The following is a 20,008-nucleotide window of genomic DNA, read 5'->3' as shown; positions in this document are numbered from 1 at the left end:
AGTTAATTTTGTGGGTTTGGCAAGCTAGTCATACTCCAGCCAACTGAATTTATATTCTGCTTTGCCTTACTTTACAGAGAAAGGGAGAGTGCGGAACCTTCGAGTTACAGAGGAGACTACCAACAGTTTTAGGGTATCTTGGCAAGCTGCCCCAGGTTCGGTTATCCGATATCGTCTATCCTACATCCCACTTAGTGGTACTGGGGAAATACTGGAGGCCCAAACTATTGGGGATGAAACTACCATAGTCCTAGAGGAGCTTTTCCCTATCACCACCTATCGTGTATCGGTATCTGCCGAATACATCACTGGCATGGGGGATGAGATGCAAATAGATGGTACCACCAAGGAAGGTGAGACAATAAAACTACTCAAAGTTGATCTTAAATGTATCTTCCCCAAGGAATACTAATTATAGGTTGTTCTGTTTTCCCTCAGTCATTGGTTCACCACGTAACCTTCAGGTGTTTGATGAAACCATCAGTACTATGAGACTGACATGGGAAGCTGCTCCAGGAAATGTTCTCCAGTACAGCATTGCCTACAAACCTGTTGAAGGCGGTGAGAGGCGTGAGGTATTCATCAGGGGGGATACCACCCAGGCTTTGCTTCAGAACCTCCAACCTGATACTGAATACGAGCTATTTGTCAGTGCTCGCTATACTTCTGCTGTCGGCGATCCTCTTCTGGGCACAGGAACAACATTAGAAGGTAAGGAACATATTTACTTAAAAGGGTAGGGTAATTGTGATGTTTAAATGATGACCAAAACTACTTATATTCCCCCCACGATATGCGAATGAGTGCGTAATAATGTAAAAACTGATTCAGTAAGTAATTGTTACTGTGTACATATGTATTAACACATTTTGAGGAATGCATATAAACAGAGACAAAACATGCCTTGTAGTATTTGTGGTCTACTGTTATTTTTGGGGTGAAAAAAGTGTCCAATAATATATACAAAGGTCTTGTATCTCCTTATTTGCTATCTGCTGTATTAGATGCTTGTCAAATGACGGTAAATACGATTGAAGTTTGACATTTTAAGTTGTTAGAGCTGTGATTGTAATTTATAATAGAAGAGGAAAAACTTGGGAATGTGGCAATAGATGTAATTCTTTTCGCACAGACGGGAAATATATGGAAATTGGGGTGGGAGTGCTTCTAAGACTAAAAAGTTAATGGTTTGGAGTAGAGAGCCTGGGCAGTGATTCTATTACATCCGCCATCTGGTCATGTATTGTTATAATATATGTGTATTAACCTAATAGTGCAGTTCTATATCATTTTTGAAAAATGCAAGATAGAAGCACAACCTCAAGTTTCATTGTGCATCATTACCTAAGAATGGCAGTAGACTAGGGGTAATAACAAACAACAAGTAAGATATTGTGTAGAAGTAGTCAGGCTTTGAGTTTTAAGGCTATTCTGTGCTGACAGTTTGCTCTACTATTGCACCATTCAATGACACATGCAACCATGGCTTTAGTGTTAGAATAAAGTGGAAAGATTTGTACCCAGGTCTAATAATAAGGTGATCTCACAGACATTGAGATTTAGTGTGGTAAATATAACACTTCATGATTACAAATCATGATATCAGAATTAATTCATTCAATAAACCATTCCTGAACTAAAATTAGGCTTCAGCTATGATGAACAGCATAGTGTATGTCATCCCTTGACCAACCATTGCATCACTGATTATGTCATCCCTATTTCCCAGACATCACAATCATGCTGTTGCAACTCTACCCGAGCTTTGGGTGTGGTGTTTTTCTAACAAAAAAACTGTGAACATTTCAAAACAGGCTAAATTCATCTTTCGGCCTTCCTTTTTAACTTACTCCGGTTAAAATTAAACAATATATTTTTTTATTGAGTTAACTTCAACAAGTACAGAATCTGCTGTCGTCGGCTGCTCCATAGAAAAAGACATAGATGACAAAACACTTTGTTTGGTTGGCTCTAATAAATCATCATGATGTCAGCACTATATGAACACTGATCTTGTTGTCTTTGAGGGTCACTAAATTTGAGTGATCCTCGCCTATGAAGTTTGTGTAGGTGGGTTACACAAAGCCATTCCTTGTGGCTATACGCGCATGGAATAGTAGCCAACACACAAGCCATGAGGTAGACAGAAATGTTACAATGAAAAGTCTAAAAGGGTACACTCACCAGGTGCACATGAAACTGCTTTGATGAACTGTGCATGATATGAACAAACACATTATTATTTACTCATGAATAGGGAGTCCTGTTCTTCTTGGAAGATGTTACCTTAGGGAACCTTAGATGGTGCCGGAGCTGTCTCATGGGTGGGGCAAAGGACTTGCAAGGTCCTGTGAGAGTGACGATGAATAGAAAAGCATATTTGGAAAATGCTTCAGGGTGTCTTGGAGTATTGAGGGCCCAGCCTGTTTTTTGAAAGGCCATATACAGTGGGGCAAAAAAGTATTTAGTCAGCCACCGATTGTGCAAGTTCTCCCACTTAAAATGATGACAGAGGTCTGTAATTTTTATCAGAGGTACACTTCAACTGTGAGAGACAAAATGTGAAAAAAAATCCTGGAATTCACATTGTAGGAATTTTAAATAATTGATTTGTAAATTATGGTGGAAAATAAGTATTTGGTCAACCATTCAAAGCTCTCACTGATGGAAGGAGGTTTTGGCTCAAAATCTCATGATACATGGCTCCATTAATTCTTCTTTCCTTAAGATGGATCAATCGTCCTGTCCCCTTAGCAGAAAAACAGCCCTTCTTCCTCCGAACACGACGAGTTGAGTTTATACCAAAAAGTTCTATTTTGGTTTCATATGACCACATTACATTCTCCCAATCCTCTGCTGTATCATCCATGTATCCATTTTGGTATAAACTCAACTTGTCGTGTTTGGAGGAAGAAGAATACTGAGTTGCATCCCAAGAACACCACACCTACTGGGAAGCATGGGGGTGGAAACATCATGCTTTGGGGCTGTTTTTCTGCTAAGGGGACTGGACGATTGATCCGTGTTAAGGAAAGAATGCATGTGGCCATGTATCATTAGATTTTGAACCAAAACCTCCTTCCATCAGTGAGAGCTTTGAATGGTTGACCAAATACTTATTTTCCACCATAATTTACAAATACATTCTTTAAAATTCCTCCAATGTGAATTCCTGGATTTTTTTTTCACATTCTGTCTCTCACAGTTGAAGTGTACCTATGATGAAAATTACAGACCTCTGTCATCATTTTAAGTGGGAGAACTTGCACAATCGGTGGCTGACTAAATACTTTTTTGCCCCACTGTATTTGTGCCCTGAAGCCAAAAACGGACATGATCAAGTTGGCTGAAATGGATTGGGCTTTCAACCAAATTTAGAAACTATATTATATTGAGTCATGTAATGCAAACAAATACAACTATATCATCATTATTAATCTGATTAAAAATGTTAACTCAATTAACCTTTCTGCTTCACATTAAACAAAAACTAATACTAAACACCACGTTGACCCTCTCTATAACAAATACAACGATGGATCAGTCCACCGACATCAAGCAATATGCAGGAAGGGGTTTGTGTAACAGAACACATTATTATGGATACATGTTTATTTAAGGAAACAAAAAGTGCATATAAATTCCCTGCTTCATTGAGTCTTTTTGCTCCTGCAAAATGAAAAATGATAAATATAGATTAAAAATGAATATATATTTCCTAGTGATTATTGAAATTAATCTACAGCAACTCTGTGATTTATCTGATCGAATCTTTCAATTATACAAGTGATTTATAATAATTACACAAACAAGGAGGTTACGAATTTGTCAGAGTTTGTCTTTCAAGTAGTTAGCAACATAAGTTGTTGAAGTTTGGGGTCAGCCCAAAACCGCTTTAGCCCTCGGGGACCCCTATGGTTAAGTCAGCCCTGGTCACACTCCTGTTCAGCTTCCACCCACAGAGACAAATAGATTAGATGACTGACAAGAGGATTCACTTTAATGCAAAGAGTGAACTCTCTTGCAGCCTTTGTTGTAAGGGCCAGAGGAACAAAAGAAACATGCATGAACATAGCAATTTCATTTATCCTTTAATTATTTATCTCCACCAGAAGGTTATGTATTTGCTGGGGTTTGTTTGTCTGTTAGTTACTGTCCAAGTGCTTTTCCAGTTATTAATGCAGTGTTAGTTTCATTCTGTGGCACTGCTGGGTAGATGTTTTTGTCCACTGACAGTCCCACATTGAAAATCCGAAATAGAGTCAATGGTATAATGAAGATTGCCATTCATTGCTAAAGTGGCACTTTCTACTAAAATAAAGTGAAGACTGAACACGTCTGAACCTGTTGCTTGTGTTTAGCAGGCTAATGGTATTCAAAATAATGAAGGTAATTATCATTGCATGAGATGGTGCTGTTGCATTTTTGTGGATGCTGTTTTTTGTGTAATATGCTTTAAGCACCTGTGAAGGTTATGTCAGAACATGCCACTTTATTTGTGTGGTATCAACATGTATAATATGGGAAAGGTTTTAGTGTGAATTTGTGATCAGTGCATTGTTTTGATTTGAGAACATCAGTGTACAGTTACCGGCTTGGGGTTGAAGTCAGTAACATGTACGATATGGAAACACTTTTTGTGTGAATTGCAGTATAGATTAGATGGATAGAGGGATATTTGCAGTTCTCTTGAGGATTCACAGGATTTGGTTATGATAGTTTAGCTTGGAGGTGAAGTTTTTTTATATGTGGAGTGGAAAAAATCTGACTTTGCTTATGCTAAATCTGTGAACCATGTGTTTCATGCATGCATGCTTTACCTTTTGGAGTGGCCCCTTCACTTTTGTGCAAATGCTGAAAAGTGGGCCAGTGTCTGCAGAAGTCATCATGCTATGTTCCTTTCCTTTAGCCGTGGTTCACGCACAGCCGGAAAAAACAATCAAGTTCATCCTTTCCCTTTTACTTGGCAAAGGCATTATAGTTGAGGAAAATGTCTGGCCATAGTCTAGGCGACCTTGACTATTTTCACGGTTCTACAAACTCTGGAACTCCTCATCTCTGAACTCTACTCTCAAGGTGCAAATCATGCTGCTTGGCAGCAACATCTTCTGCTGTTATTCTGTTTGGATCAGTTTCCAGGCTCTCAGTAATGGATGGATGGGATGCTGAGAAAGAATCATAAATTAGACACAGTTGCCACTTCTGCTTCGAGACGCACATTTTTTTTGGGTCCTTATTGAACCTATTTTCCGTGGGTTTTGATGAGTGAGGTTCAAGAGACCACCCAGCTCAGCTGCTCTGTCATTAGGCTACTCCATGAAGAGGCAATAGCATTAGAAGACTTTTTATTGTTTATGGTTGTTTTCAAAATGTCCCAAAGGATGGCTGAAACACGTCAGTGCTTAATATCTATTCAGACATGCCGTAAATATTAAAGGCATTTTAACTGAATTAGAGGGTGCCTTGTTTTGTTGGGTTCATCTCTCTTGCAGATGATTGTTCATCAAAAAACACCACCAACAAATTCCCTGAGCTCTAAATAGAATGATGAAGTACTGCAACATCTGCAATTGTAGAAAACACACTTTTTCGTGTTACCTGTGTTTTCATGGAAAATTAAAGTGCTGCAGGGAGCGGTGGAGAGGATAAGTAATTTGTGATTAGTTTAGCAGAGTTTTCCAACAACATTTGATTATAAAAAGAGAAGATCACGGTGCAGGGCAGCTCCTGCAGGGTTAAAGTAAAGACAGATGAGTGATGGTATTCACACAGTATTTCAGTCAAGGCTGTCTACAGCACTTTTGTGTACTATAGCACTACATTTCAGGGAGTAAAAAAAACGCAAATATTTTGAATGACATATTAATATGATTTTCTAATTCACCCACAGAACTTGGTTCACCCAGAGACCTGGTAACAAAAGACCCCACAGATACCAGTTTTGTTGTGTATTGGGTTGCTGCTCCTGGTAAAGTGCGTCAGTACCGGATCACCTGGAGGTCCCTGTTAACCGGAGAGTCAGGAGAGAAGAGAATTCAGGGAGATCTCACATCCACTATTCTGGATGGTCTCACCCCAGAGACACGCTATGAGGTTTCTTTGTACGCTGTTTATGGCATTGGTGAAGGCCAGCCATTGGTTGGAGAGGAAACCACAGATAGTAAGTAGATTATTTTGCTTTTAGTTACTCCACTTCCTTTTGCTTGTTTCTGTTATTTCCTTTTGTGTACTTTATTCTGTGAATTTATCTCCTTTGTAAAAAGTAATGTATGTGAATGTAAGTCAAACCATCATTGGTGCACAACCACAAGACTACTTTTTAGATTTAATATTTCACTTTGTAAATTAATGTTGCTTGATATTGCTTGTATCCGTCGCTATCTTGTACTGACATAATTCCCTTGAATGTGACACTCTCCCATTCATTCAAGCACTGTTTCTGTAGAAGAATGCCCTGTATATTTTGGGCCTAAATTCATACCTACTCTCTTCTGTATGTCAGAAGACAAGTTACAATACATTATTTCCACACCCAACCAACTCAACGTAATCATATTAACTCAGGTTGGTTGATTGTGCATGTACGTCTCCAGATCTAATGTATTATTCACCCTGATGTGGGAACACAGCATGAGCAGAAACATGAAAAGACTAAAGGTGTTAGTATTTAGTTTAGTTAACATCAGAAGAGCCATGCCTGCTGCCTTTTTTCCAAAGGTGCATGGGAAACAAGTTGTTAACACATTTAGAAAAACTCATCTGAACATGGGCTACAGTTTCCATCAGACGATTCATTCATCTCTTTCCATCTTTTAACCGCAAACATTTTTATTTTTCTTCCTTGCAGTCTCGGCCGCTGGCAGAATGATCGCTGTCTCCGAGGAGACAGAGAAGAGCATGAAGGTGACATGGCAGCCTGCACCTGGAAATGTGGTCAACTACCGCATTACATATAAACCGCAGTCAGGAGGACGCCAGCTGGCCGCCAAGGCGCCCGGTGGCAATACCACCACCGTGCTTAGACGCCTCACACCCCTCACAACCTATGACATCATTGTTGTTCCAGTATACCGTTCTGGAGAGGGCAAAGCACGGCAAGGCGTGGGAACAACATGTACGTTAATGACAAGTTATCTATTATCAAATAGCCCTTTGCTATCTATCCAGTGGACAGTTGTTTTTTGTCTATTTGTTGGTCAGTTACACATTTCAAATTGAAAAAAAAGCTCTATTATGCAAATCACAAATGCCCGTTGCATAGGCCACTAGTTGTCAAGAGGTTATTATGGAATGGACCACTAGAATTCAAACCAACCCCCAGAATCCTAATAATACCCCCTGTCTGTTAGTCATCTTTCTTTAAAACCAAGAAGTGCTGTTTCTCTTGAAAGTGACCTATGATGACTTACATTTTAAATACTTCTTCTCTTGTCTAGATAGTTTGCATTGGATATGCTTTGGTGTAAACTTTGCTCCACAGTCACTCATCTGTCTCAAAGATGTTCGATTCTGGAAGTATTCCCAGTTTGCAAATGAAACCACATCCCACCCGCTGCAAAAAAATATCATAATTTAAGTATACATTTAAAAATGTATACTCTTAAATGTATATCTTGATGTTGTCGCTGTCACCCTCTTTTTTTTCTAGACATGGTCAAAAATAAAAATAAAACGTTCATAAACAATTATATAAATTCACCCTTCGACAAAGTTAGTATACCTGCACACTCGGTGAGCGATTTAGACTCTGCATAAAACAAGCTGCTTTTTGCACATTTGTGTTATAATGCTCATGCCAAGATTAGATTAAAAGAATACTCAAGCGGTAGAAAATAGATGGATGGATGGGTAATATTCTTTTCAAGCAAAAGGAGAGAGTCCCCCACATACCCCTAGACTTAATCTCCAAGTAAAAATGTCCACCTCGTTGTGACATCATAACATAGCCAGACTGCAAAACCCGAACAAAAGAAAAACATCTTGGACCTGATTAAAAAAGGACAACATCATACTCATCTTCTCAACCACAAAAAACATCCAGAAGCATCCACAACTGCGTGCGAGCTCCGGCCAATATGCATCAACATTATGATTTGACATTTTAGTATTGTTTAACATGAGTATCCAACATTGAAACAACATTTATAAGTCAGAAAAGACACAATTCATCATACGGCTATGATTAACAAACATATGGACAAACACTGCTTTTTGCAATGTTGTTTCTGCAATTAAGTGTTGATGGAGTTCTGCACTTTATTATGCAACATTCTAGTCATACTGTTTGTGATCCTTAGATTATTGAGAAAACAGCATATGCAGTATAATTGTGACCTACAACGTTTGCACCACCTTTTACAGTGCAAGAGTGAAAACGACTTATTAAATATTCATATTTTTCTTAATTCCAGTGACACCCTACAAATCTCCCAGGAATCTCCAGACCTCTGAGCCTACAAAAACCAGTTTTCGTGTAACTTGGGACCCTGCACCCGGTGAGGTTAAGGGTTACAAAGTCCTTTTCCATCCCGTGGAAGATGATATTGACCTGGGAGAGCTTCTCGTTGGCCCCTATGACAATACTGTAGTACTGGACGAGTTAAGGTACGTCTACTGTATAGTACAGTCAGCTTTTGAAGAGTTTTCATGTACATGTTATAGAACATAAAAATGCTGATTCTTTGTCTTTCTAGGGCTGATACTAAATACGCCGTAAATGTGTTTGGCATGTTTGAGGGAGGAGAGAGTATGCCATTGGCTGGAGAAGAGAAAACCACACTTACAAGTGGACCAGAGCCACTTCCTTTCGAAATACCAGGTAACGTTACCTAATATTTCAGTATATCATACAGTAGAAAAATAAAAACTAAATACAGTAAAAGCACATCCATTTGTCTCTGCAGTTAAGTCACACTGGGATTCCACTTTTCCCAGTGCAAGAGGAGACTAGATCTGTACATATTTCATTCTTGTCAGTTTAGAAATAATTTACTACCTTCTGAGTTAGAGTGCAGAAATAGATGAGGACAATTTTTGGAAAGAGTATGGAAGGTCAGGTTGACTGTGCCATTCCTTATATGGAGACTTAAAGAGCCCGCTTGAAAGATCATATTTGTCATTTTTGTGCGCCGAGAACAGATGTTTAGAAAATTTTCCCTCTTGCTATTTGACTGACATCGGTCTGTTCATTTATTTATTTTTTGGTTGGGGAGGGAATGACCCTGTTGTAAATCAAATGTGTAACCTGTGTTCAGTTGCAGACAGTGGCAGTTAGTGCAACATCTGCCCGTGCCAGTCGCACATCTGCAGCCTTCTTTTTTAGGATCCGAGGATTCCAACATTCAAATGTTACCTGGCTGCTAAGGAGGGCATGGGAGTTCCTCCTTCCTTTGATATGTCATGGGCCATTATGGCTTCATTCTCCTGTTCTGCCTCTGGGATGAACGCACAGATGCCAAAAACCGCAGCCGACAGAGACACTGCCCCAACATGCAACCAGACGAGAGGACAATAATTACAACACCTGGAAAATAAATGTTCCCTGATTAACAGTTCCTCAGGGAAGAATGGGAGAATATTCTGCACTATACTGCCTGCTTGTGGAGATATTTGTTAAGCATTTTAGGAATTTTTTTGATTTTGTACTCTCATTTCCTTCTTTTCTTTACCACTTCCAACCTTAAAGCACCTTTGACATAATAATCCTACCACACCCAACATTGGCAAAACATGGCACATGACCATGGCCCTGCATCTCACATCAACTGTCCTCCAATGAAGACACTGAACCCTTTGCTCTCTCAGATGTGACGTGTAAGACCAAAGCACAGGCTGATATTATACTACTGGTGGATGGTTCCTGGAGTATCGGACGTCTCAACTTCAAGACAATTCGTTCCTTCATTGGTCGCATGGTGGGAGTCTTTGACATCGGCCCCAGTAGGGTGCAGATTGGTGAGATAATTAAGAAAGTTAAACATAAATAAAGAGGGTTTGTGTGTAGTTGTCTTATAAAGGTTTGTGGTATATTCAGGTCTTGCTCAGTACAGTGGAGATCCAAAGACTGAATGGCATTTGAATGCTCATAAAACTCGGGATTCTCTCCTGGATGCCGTCGCTAACTTGCCTTACAAGGGGGGAAACACCTTGACTGGTAATTTTTTTTTAATGCAATAACTAATTTTTTATTCATGTGTTTCTTCATACAACCCTAAAACGTCCACTTTTTCCGTTGCAGGTCTAGCTTTAAACTACTTGCTCCAGAACAATTTCAAAGAAAATGTTGGCATGCGGCCTAACGCTCGCAAAATCGGTGTGTTGATCACTGATGGCAAGTCCCAAGATGATGTCATTGCCAACTCTCTGAGATTGCGCGAGGAGGGTATTGAGCTCTATGCCATCGGTAAGCAATATTTTTACTATTAAAACATAACGTTGGAGCAAAGGAAATTCTGCAGTGATCTCTAATTCAATATTCAGGTGTAAAGAATGCTGATGAGAATGAGCTGAGGTCCATTGCTACGGATCCAGATGATATTCACATGTATAATGTGGCAGACTTCTCCTTCCTACTGGACATTGTTGACAACTTAAGCGACAACCTTTGTAACAGTGTCAAGGGGCCAGGTGTGTATAAGATGTCTTCATCATTGTCACATTTTTGAATGGACTTAATAGATTTTTGTCTTTTTGGCATTTGTATCACCACGTTCAGCTTCTGTTGTCTACTGTTACTTACTGTTACTTGGTACAAATATTTAAAAAATCATGTCCAGTGACCTCTGACTACACAAAAGTTTGTGGGTGAACAGCAAACACTGCTTAACACAAACAGACGTACACACAAACATATCTAAAGTCTTCTCTGAAGTGGCTACAAACGTGGGGACCAATTCCATATTCGCATCCATTTTCAATACCAGTAAAACAGGACAATTAAACAAAAGGACCACATTTTTAGAAAGCTAAAGTCTGGGTGGCCCAACTTACAATGGTGTTTACTCTGATCCAACAGCATGCGAGTGTTTTCTGAATTTTTTTTGCAAAGATGCAAAGTTTTGAACTGAACTTGCAAGCCTTTTTGGAGGTTGCCAATTGAAAAGCCCAGCAGTAAATGTAAGCATGGATAGATCCTTACTTTAGTTCATGTTGTGAAATGGCTTAACATTAAGCACAAAATAGAAGCAGGACAAAGGCCAAATTAATAGAGATAAATCTGTATTTTGATGCCTTCAAATATATGTTTCTGCTTCCCTGGAATGGGGAAAACAACATACATTTCAATCAATTTAAGGAGTTGGAAATCTTCTCTCCTCTGGGCATGTAGTGGTTTTCCAGTTTTTGAGAATTTGCAGGTAGTAACACAAATATTGTAAACAACCTGGCATACATTTTTGTGCACGCATAATGCTGACCATGGTTTGTCTTGCACTTTCCGTCTGCTAAAGGAGGTTCGCCCGATGCGCCGACTAATCTGGTAACATCTGAGGTGACTCACCATACTTTCCGGGCCACATGGACTGCCCCTGAGGAACCAGTGGAAAGATTCCGTGTACAATATGTGTCTGAATCAGGAGTCCAACAAGAGGTAATTATACAACTATTTGAACAGCACAAACATCTGTCACAGAACACATTAATATGAATGTACTTAGTGTTGATGTATATTTAGTGAACATTGACCTCAAATATGTAATCGTACACTTTGTTAAGGTCTCTGCTAAAACTTCCAAGTTTGTCCTTTTATTAGTTTTGACCTTCCATCTGAATGGGTGTCAAATAACATTATCAACTGGCACAGGTCGAGGAAACGCAAACACACAATTTGACATTTGAAACATATCATGACCTCATAAGAAATCCTCAATATTGGCTTTTTGAGAGAATTCCAGATCGTGTAAACATGACCTAGCAAGCTTGTTGTTCCTTGTAGCGGGGCACAGTTTGATTAGGTCGTCACTATGTGCCAGTAAAGGTCACATGGCCACACCATACTTGAGCGAAATTCTGAATATAAGATTTCAATTTATTTAAGGAATTTGAATTTGAATTGAGTTTGCTCCACTCCACATGAAGCCAAAAAATAATTATAGGCATTTGAATTGAAGTGTTTGCGTTTCGGAAAAATTCCTTTGAGCCAAATAACAGGATGAGTTTGACTTAAATAATAACAAAGGGCTTTGGCTTAAATAATAATAAAACAAAAAAATACAGACACAAATTTCATCCATTTTGCCTACTTAGACAAAGTAAAGCATCCTAGAAAATTAAGTGTTTTGCCTCCATTGTCCATAATTAAAAATGTAAATGATCTGTTTTATAGAAGATACTTGTATTCTTAATTGTCAAGCCTGGGCCACACATACCCAGCAGTATCCATTCATTTTGGGCAAAATACAAGCAAAATCTTACGAATAGTTAACCTTTATTGTCTGTTAGAGAACAGAAATTCTTTATCAACAGGCACTAAGAAAACTTACAGGACAGAACAATAAGAAATACAAAACACAAACATAGAAATAAGTCAAAAACATTGACACAGAATATAAGGGATGCAGGATATACAGCTGATGATAAAAACAAATATATTCTTTATTTTGTGTTATCCAACAGAGAAAAACAATAAGAATGCAGTAAAATCCGATATCTCACTGACTCAGTCGGTTGCGGTTATTTGACATCCCTGTACAACACCCAAGGGAAAATAGAATTCATAAAAAAATTGTGCCACAAATAAACTCATTACACATGTACAATAATCTAAATTTTATAAGCATAACATAACTTCCTTCTCTCACAAGATCCAATATAAGAATCTTTAAAAATGAATACCTCATTATAATTGTCATGAATAGGTATTAATTTTGCAATAAAAAGTTTGCCATTGCTGTTTTAGTTCACAATAATAATATTTTCTATTACTTTATTTAACGGGATGGAAGAGATACACTATTAAAAAGCACTCGCAATATGATAGACTACAAACATTAAAACACATTTTGTTAATAGAGATTTTACAGCTTTAATTAAAAAGGATCAAAATTTAAACTATTTTCTTATGTATGTATTTATTAAGCACTATCGATATATGTTGCTGCCACTAAGTGCAGCTCTGGGTATTTTATTTTTACGTGTTAGACAACAAACACTGTCTGTCGAGTCTTTGTCCAAGGACAGTAAAGATATTTAATTTGCACTCTACCCATCTACTATATGTTAATTTATTTTCTATATTGTCTCTTGAGGAGATAGGAAATGGCTGCTAAAATGTGAGGGTGCAGTTACTTCTCTCAGATACTGCAATAGGCTCTGTCCTCACCAGTGACAACGCTTTGCAGTGAAAGAGCTGTGCCAAAAACATGGCATAACAAATGTAGACCCTCTTCTAACTCCTCTTTTTGTTATTAGGTGATTGTGGATGGCACCCAGAACACAGTGGTTCTCCAGCAGCTCAACCCTCTGACTGAGTACCTAGTCAACGTCTATTCTGTGGTGGGCGAGGAGAGCAGCGAACCTTTGAACGGAGTCGAGACCACATGTAGGTTTTATTTACTACTTGGCCTGAATCATTTGATTGAAGAGACTTTTTAGCATCCGTTTATGCTCTCAGTTTCCAGCTAGAATGTAAACTATGATCTCCAACTCATGTAAACAAAATTAAGTCTAAATAGGCTTTGATCACCCATGCTACAGTATGTGAAACAAAAACGAATTTAGACTTTCTCACGGTCCGCCAAAAGAGTTTTGAGGAAGGCTTCTGTTTACAGCTTATCCCTTTAATCCTATGAAGCATTCATTTTTGGGTCGGTCACCATGTAAATCTGTGAATCTGTTAGGTCGCTGCATGTCAGTAGTTGTCTTTGACCTGTGAGTCGTGTGTGGTTCCCATTAATCAAACGAATGAAGGAAATAAATATTGTGGTCTCATTTGGATTCCAATGACATCTTCATTAAATACAAAACCAGAGGGAATTTACTGTATAGTATAGCTTTGAATGTGGTTTGTGGCTCATTTGAACATCTTTCTTTGTTTCTTTTAAGTGATTGATTGAGGTTTTATAGGTAGTCTGTAGAATAGCAGCCACTACACTACAGCAGTAATTCTCAAACTGTAGTCGTTCGTGGGCTCCATCTCGTGGTACGCCAATGAATCACTTGATTAAAGTACAGTGTTTTGTATTCCTCTATTTAAAACACAATCTTCAAACTGTGTGCAATGTTACAGTGGCCAACAATATTAAATATACTTGTTAAATACAAACTTTGTTTTCTTTTAATGAATACATAGGCGTACTGCGCTACTTTATTTTAATTTTGGTCATTATGGTGGCACTTGGAGAGCCAAGTGTTTTCTGAGGTGGTATTTGGTGAAAACAGTTTGAGAACAACTGCACTGGAGTATATAAAACCCAGAAAATGGTACTGCAGGTACACAATTATATTTTTTAACTATTCATTTCTCACAAATTACCCAGTGCCATTGCCCGCTGTGAAAAAGATGGACGTCTATGATGAGCAGATAACCACCATGCGCGTGAGATGGGAGGCGGTACCAAGCGCGACAGGCTATATGCTGCGCTACAGCGCCATTAATGCCACCCAGCCTACGGTGGAGGAGGAGGTAAGCATTAGTCAGGCGTGCACGGACGAAAGTACTAACAGCCTGTCAGTTGTTGATATCACGCTATACTGAACAGACAAACACTCAATCTTGCAGTTGCAATTGCAAAGTATACACAAATGCAGTGCTTAACAGTCTTTGATGGAAGCTGGGCATATTAAAGTGACTTTTTACAAAACTATCAGCGTTGTTAAAAGTTAAAGTGCCAAGATTTTCACACACACACCAGGTTTGGTGAAATTATTCTCTGCATTTCACCCATCACCCTTGATCACCCCTGGGGGGTGAAGGGAGCAGTGGGCAGCAGCTGTGGCCACGCCCGGGAATCATTTTGATGTTTTAACCCCCAAGTCCAAACCTTGATGGTAAGTGTGTCAAGCAGGGAGGTAACGGGTCCCATTTTTATAGTCTTTGGCACGACTTCTCCTCATCTAAGAGACAAGGAACATACCAAGTAATATAGTTTCAAAAGGCTGGTGTAAGAGTGCACTTGCCGGTTGGATTCTCATCAGGGTACCACTCTGATACGGTGGTATCCTTGTTTTCGCTAGTCCAGTGGAACCTCGATTTACAAACTTAATTGTTTCTTGAACATGGTTTACAAACTGAAAATTCATATTGTGTTTATTAAGTCATGAAATATGACATTGGACACATGAGAACTTAAATTATGACCAATGTATGATCCTATAACTACTTAATATCGGATTGTTACCAAAATTTGTGATATCATCCAAACTGTAAATGTAATCCAAACAACAGAAGAATAAGTGATTATTAAATTCCAACACAAGTGTAGATGGAACATGTTAAAACAGAAAATAACCCGATATTAACAGTATTAATAAAACAATTTTGTACCACGTGTCCTTCATAATTTTGACAAAATAATAGAATGAAATATGACACAATATGTTACTGCATTCGTCAGCACCCAAATTAGGAACCTTTGTTTGCTTACTTACCAATAAAAGACAAGCTGTCTCGTATGTTAACTATTTTATTTAAGGACAAATTTGTTCTTGGTATGCAGTAACAAACATATGTTTAATGTTCCATAAGATTTTTTGTTAAAATAAAGGCAATAAGGCCATTTTTTGTGGTCCCCTTTATTTAGAAAAGTATCCAAATACATTTTTGTACCAGTACCAAAATATTGGTATAGGGACAACCCTAATATGAATATATGTGTACATATACATACACATATAGATATACTACACTCACACGCACGCACACAAACGAAGGGTTCTTAGATGTGTTCCGAAATGTTATCATCATGTTGTTACAAATCAAAAAAAGGAAAATCATTTAACCTTTGTGTCTGCAAATATTTGTGGCATTGTTGAACACTGTGGGGGTTTCGGAGTGATAAACAATCAGTGGCGTCATGTCGTCACCACTAGCGTTAGCACAAACTAGCAGTGTGAGGCGATGCTTCATCAGTGTCTTGGTAGCACCTTCTCCTTTACTGTAATAAAAGCCCAATGTGGCTTCTTTTTCAGTTTCATTAGAATAAAAGACATGCCATGAAACAAAAGCCCCTTTGCTGATAAAATCCTCAAACTGAAAGGGCTGCAAGCCTGAGGCTAAGTAGCTAAAAGCGGTTGTCTAGCAATCCGTAGCCATACAACAAGACTGTGAGATTTTGGACACATCTAAAGCGTTTCTAAACACACAACATGATCTCAAAACAGACTCACACAGCTCTGACCGGTGAAAAGGTATGCCAATTGTGTAAATAAATAAGTCAGAAGTGCAGCTTGCCGTCAAAGCTCTTCGATATGGCCATGCCTGAATGTACAGCATGTAACTGGGATGTAACGTAGGCGGCCCCGCTCTTCGAAATGTCACGTGTGTGCAGGAAGGGATGTCATCAAAATTGCAGCCCCTGTAGGCTTCAAGCGGCAGGTAAAATTAATGAAAGAATAAATGCATGAATTAAGCGTTTGTGCACTGTTTGGTGCGATGTAAAGATTCGTAAACAGAAAACGTTGCAAAAAGAAATGTTCATAAATTGAGGTTCGACTGTAATCCGTTCCAAAAGGTCATATTTGAGTAAATATAAGTCCATATTTTAGTAAGAGTTGAGTAAAAGTTTGTACACTTTGAACACAATACAAAGTGGTATACAGGGATGGGTCAACGTTGTGTTTAATAACAAAAGCCAAACAAAGCTAGCTGAAACCTCATCTTTTTGACTCGTCCTCGTCCTGTGGTGCACTCACAGTTCGAAATTACAAAAGTGCTTTAACAGCCAGGTCGCTGCAATCCACTTTACCTTTTCGGTTAATTTTCTCTGTGTTCAGTCGAAGAAAGTGGGATGGGGAAGGTTAGGGAGGTAGTGTTGACAACGCTGTGAATACTTCCCGAAGTTTCAAACCACACAGTGCTTGTCCATTGCTTTCTTTGGACTCATATTGAGCGAGCAAAAGTAGGAAAAAATGCTGTAAAAGGCGAAAAAAGACTTGAAAAGACACACTACGTAGCAATGACTGCAGTAACTAACGGTTAGCTAAGTTAGTTAGAACACCTGTAATGTATTTATTTTTCTCTAAAAGTGTGTTTTTCCCGCAGATCAGAGTGGGTAGCGATACAACTGATGTCCAGCTGGTGAAATTAATCCCCAACACAGCCTACTCCGTTTCCGTCTCTGCCCTGCATGGAGAGTCAATCAGCCAGGCACTGACCGATCAGGGTGTCACACGTATGTAGTGACTGACTTGCTTGAAACTCATATCTTTTGACCATCATCCTAAAATGTGTCTTTAACTAATTGTAGACCTTGACTCATTAAAGGGGAACATAATCACCAGACCTATGTAAGCGTCAATATATACCTTGATGGTGCAGAAAAAAAACCATTTATTTTTTTAACCGATTTCCGAACTCTAATTGGGTGAATTTTGGCGAATTAAACGCCTTTTACCATGAATTGATTAACGTGGACCCCGACTTAAACAAGTTGAAAAACTTTTTCGGGTGTTACCATTTAGTGGTCAATTGTACGGAATATGTACTGAACTGTGCAATCTACTAATACAAGTATCAATCAATTAATCCTTTCTGTTTATCGCGCTGGAGGCGATGACGTCAGAATGAGACGTCGCCGAGGTAACACACCCGGCATTTTCATTTTCAACACATTACAAACACCGGGTCACAGCTCTGTTATTTTCCGTTTTTTTGACAATTTTTTGGAAACTTGGAGACATCATGCCTCGTCGGTGTGTTGTCGGAGGGTGTAACAATACTAACAGGGAGGGATTCAAGTAGCACCACTGGCCCGAAGATGCGAACGTGGCAAAAAATCTTCCGCCAGACCCCCATTGAAAGTGCCGGAGTGTCTCCACATTTTAACGGCGATGCTAAGGCATACATGGCACAGAGATGTGTGGATAACCTGCAGATGCATTTGCAACGATAGTCAACGAAATCACAAAGGTGAGTTTTGTTGACGTTGACTGCAAGCTAATCGATGCTAACATGCTATGCTAATCGATGCTAACATGCTATTTACCGGCGGTGCTAAAGCAGACAAGGTACAGAGATGTATGGATAACCTGTAGATGCATTTGCAACGATATTATGTTTCCTTCCACCCACATTTAATGCGAAAAAAACACTTACCAATCGACGGATTTAAGTTGCTCCCGTGTCAAAAGATGCGAAAGTCCTGATCGTTTGGTCTGCACATTTTACCGGCGATGCTAACGCAGCTACTCGGCCGTGCTATGACTATGAATTCGCTCAATAGCTTCAGTTTCTTCTTCAATACTTTCATACTCCAACCATCTGTTTCAATACATGCGTAATCTGTTGAATCGCTTAAATCGCTGAAATCCGAGTTTGAATCCGAGCTAATGTCACTATATCTTGCTGTGGTATTCCCATTGTTTGTTTACATTGGCAGCACTGTATGACGTCACAGGGAAATGGCCAGCGTCTTCGCAGAGAGCGAAAATAAGGCACTTTAAAGCTTTATTTAGGGATATTCCGAGACCGGTAACATTTTGAAAAAAACTTCAAGAAATACAACAAGCCACTGGGAACTGATTTTTATTGTTTTTAACCCTTTTGAAATTGTGATAATGTTCCCCTTAAGTTGTGATTGGTCCCTTCTTCAGTGCCCCTGCCACCTGCGGGAAAACTAAGGGTTCGGGATGTGACTCATAGCTCCATGAGACTAATTTGGGATGCTGCTCCTGGTCCAGTCCGCAAGTACCTCATCACCTACAAACCTGAGGAAGGAGAAGCTAAGGAAGTAAGTGTGATCCAACTTCATTTGTTTGGTTTGGGGTATCAATAACACCAAGGAAAAACTCTCTGACTGATGTCTGCATCAGCCTAATGGAGATAGCATCTGGCTGTATGGACTTTCAAAATCTAGTGTGAATGAGTATAATAAAAGGGCTGAGACAATATGGTTTGACAAGGGTCAAAGATTGGTTATGGTGCCGTTGAAGGAATAAACACGACATGGTTGCTTTTTTTCTTTTGGGAAACTTCATGTTCTGGAAACACATATGTGGAAATGTCTTGTGGCCTGTCAAATTAATTGTGAAAAATGTACTGACGAGGGGAAAAAAGTGTTCTGGCCGGAAAATAACAACATTTTGGCGTTATGTATTATGGGGTTCTTATTCACTTATTGACAGGATGCCGTTGAAAACCCAGACAACAAGATAAAAGGCTTTCGTAGAGTTTTGTGTTCCAAATAAAGTCTGTTAAACTTGTTTCCGGAAATATCGCAAGACTTGTCAAAAAAATTGACAAAACAGGAAAAAAAAAATGAAATTCCATGTTACTTATAAAAATTAAGTTACAAATGTGAAATAATGTGATGCAACAATAATGTTAAACATTTTTCTACAGCTGGAAGTGAGTGGAACAATGACCAGCCACATACTGGATAACCTGATCTCACAGACTGAGTATACCCTGGCTGTTACTCCCATCTATGACGAGGGTCCTGGTCAGACAATGCTGGGTGAAGGCATAACCGGTAAGAGTGAAGATGGAGCACCAATACAATAGTTATCTGTTCCCTTGTTGCTGAAAGTTCTACCTAACTTCCTTCATAATCGTCAACATTGCAGATGTGGTTCCTGCCCCAAAGAACCTTCGATTCTCAGAGGTTGGACAGACCAGCTTCAGAGCTACCTGGGAACATGGCGCCCCTGATGTGGCTCTCTATCGCATTGGCTGGAACAAGAAGGGAGACACAAATTTCCAATATGTAAGCTGGATTTCGCATAAGCATCTTTATTCATCTTTTACCAAGCATGTTGGAGGAGGTCATTTTTATACTGAATGGTCTATTCTGCAAACATAAACATTTAAGTGAAATTCCAGATGCTGGATACAAAACAATATAAGTATGTACTA

At 39.0% G+C, this 20,008-nt stretch overlaps 1 protein-coding gene across 6 annotated transcripts in view; it reads left to right on the top strand.

Moving 5' to 3' along the window:
* Nucleotides 1–20,008, top strand: part of LOC133549768 (collagen alpha-1(XII) chain-like) — a 70,655-nt gene that overhangs the window by 12,472 nt on the left and 38,175 nt on the right. For 5 of the 6 annotated variants that reach the window (XM_061895525.1, XM_061895526.1, XM_061895524.1 and 2 more), the window contains exons 12-28: nt 78–353; nt 439–711; nt 5,891–6,160; nt 6,848–7,114; nt 8,412–8,604; nt 8,694–8,818; nt 9,805–9,954; nt 10,034–10,153; nt 10,238–10,402; nt 10,480–10,626; nt 11,448–11,587; nt 13,408–13,537; nt 14,475–14,620; nt 17,198–17,327; nt 18,748–18,884; nt 19,496–19,625; nt 19,720–19,859. In XM_061895525.1, coding sequence (XP_061751509.1) covers nt 78–353; nt 439–711; nt 5,891–6,160; nt 6,848–7,114; nt 8,412–8,604; nt 8,694–8,818; nt 9,805–9,954; nt 10,034–10,153; nt 10,238–10,402; nt 10,480–10,626; nt 11,448–11,587; nt 13,408–13,537; nt 14,475–14,620; nt 17,198–17,327; nt 18,748–18,884; nt 19,496–19,625; nt 19,720–19,859 — 2,939 coding nt within the window. The remainder of the gene's footprint in view (nt 1–77; nt 354–438; nt 712–5,890; nt 6,161–6,847; nt 7,115–8,411; nt 8,605–8,693; nt 8,819–9,804; nt 9,955–10,033; nt 10,154–10,237; nt 10,403–10,479; nt 10,627–11,447; nt 11,588–13,407; nt 13,538–14,474; nt 14,621–17,197; nt 17,328–18,747; nt 18,885–19,495; nt 19,626–19,719; nt 19,860–20,008) is intronic. The other variant, XM_061895529.1, reaches the window with a different exon arrangement.

This window comes from Nerophis ophidion, linkage group LG03, assembly GCF_033978795.1.
Source record: "Nerophis ophidion isolate RoL-2023_Sa linkage group LG03, RoL_Noph_v1.0, whole genome shotgun sequence".
In the NCBI taxonomy this organism is placed as follows: domain Eukaryota; kingdom Metazoa; phylum Chordata; class Actinopteri; order Syngnathiformes; family Syngnathidae; genus Nerophis; species Nerophis ophidion.
The sequence above is the reverse complement of the archived record's forward strand: the minus strand, read 5'-3'. Positions and strand labels throughout refer to the sequence as shown.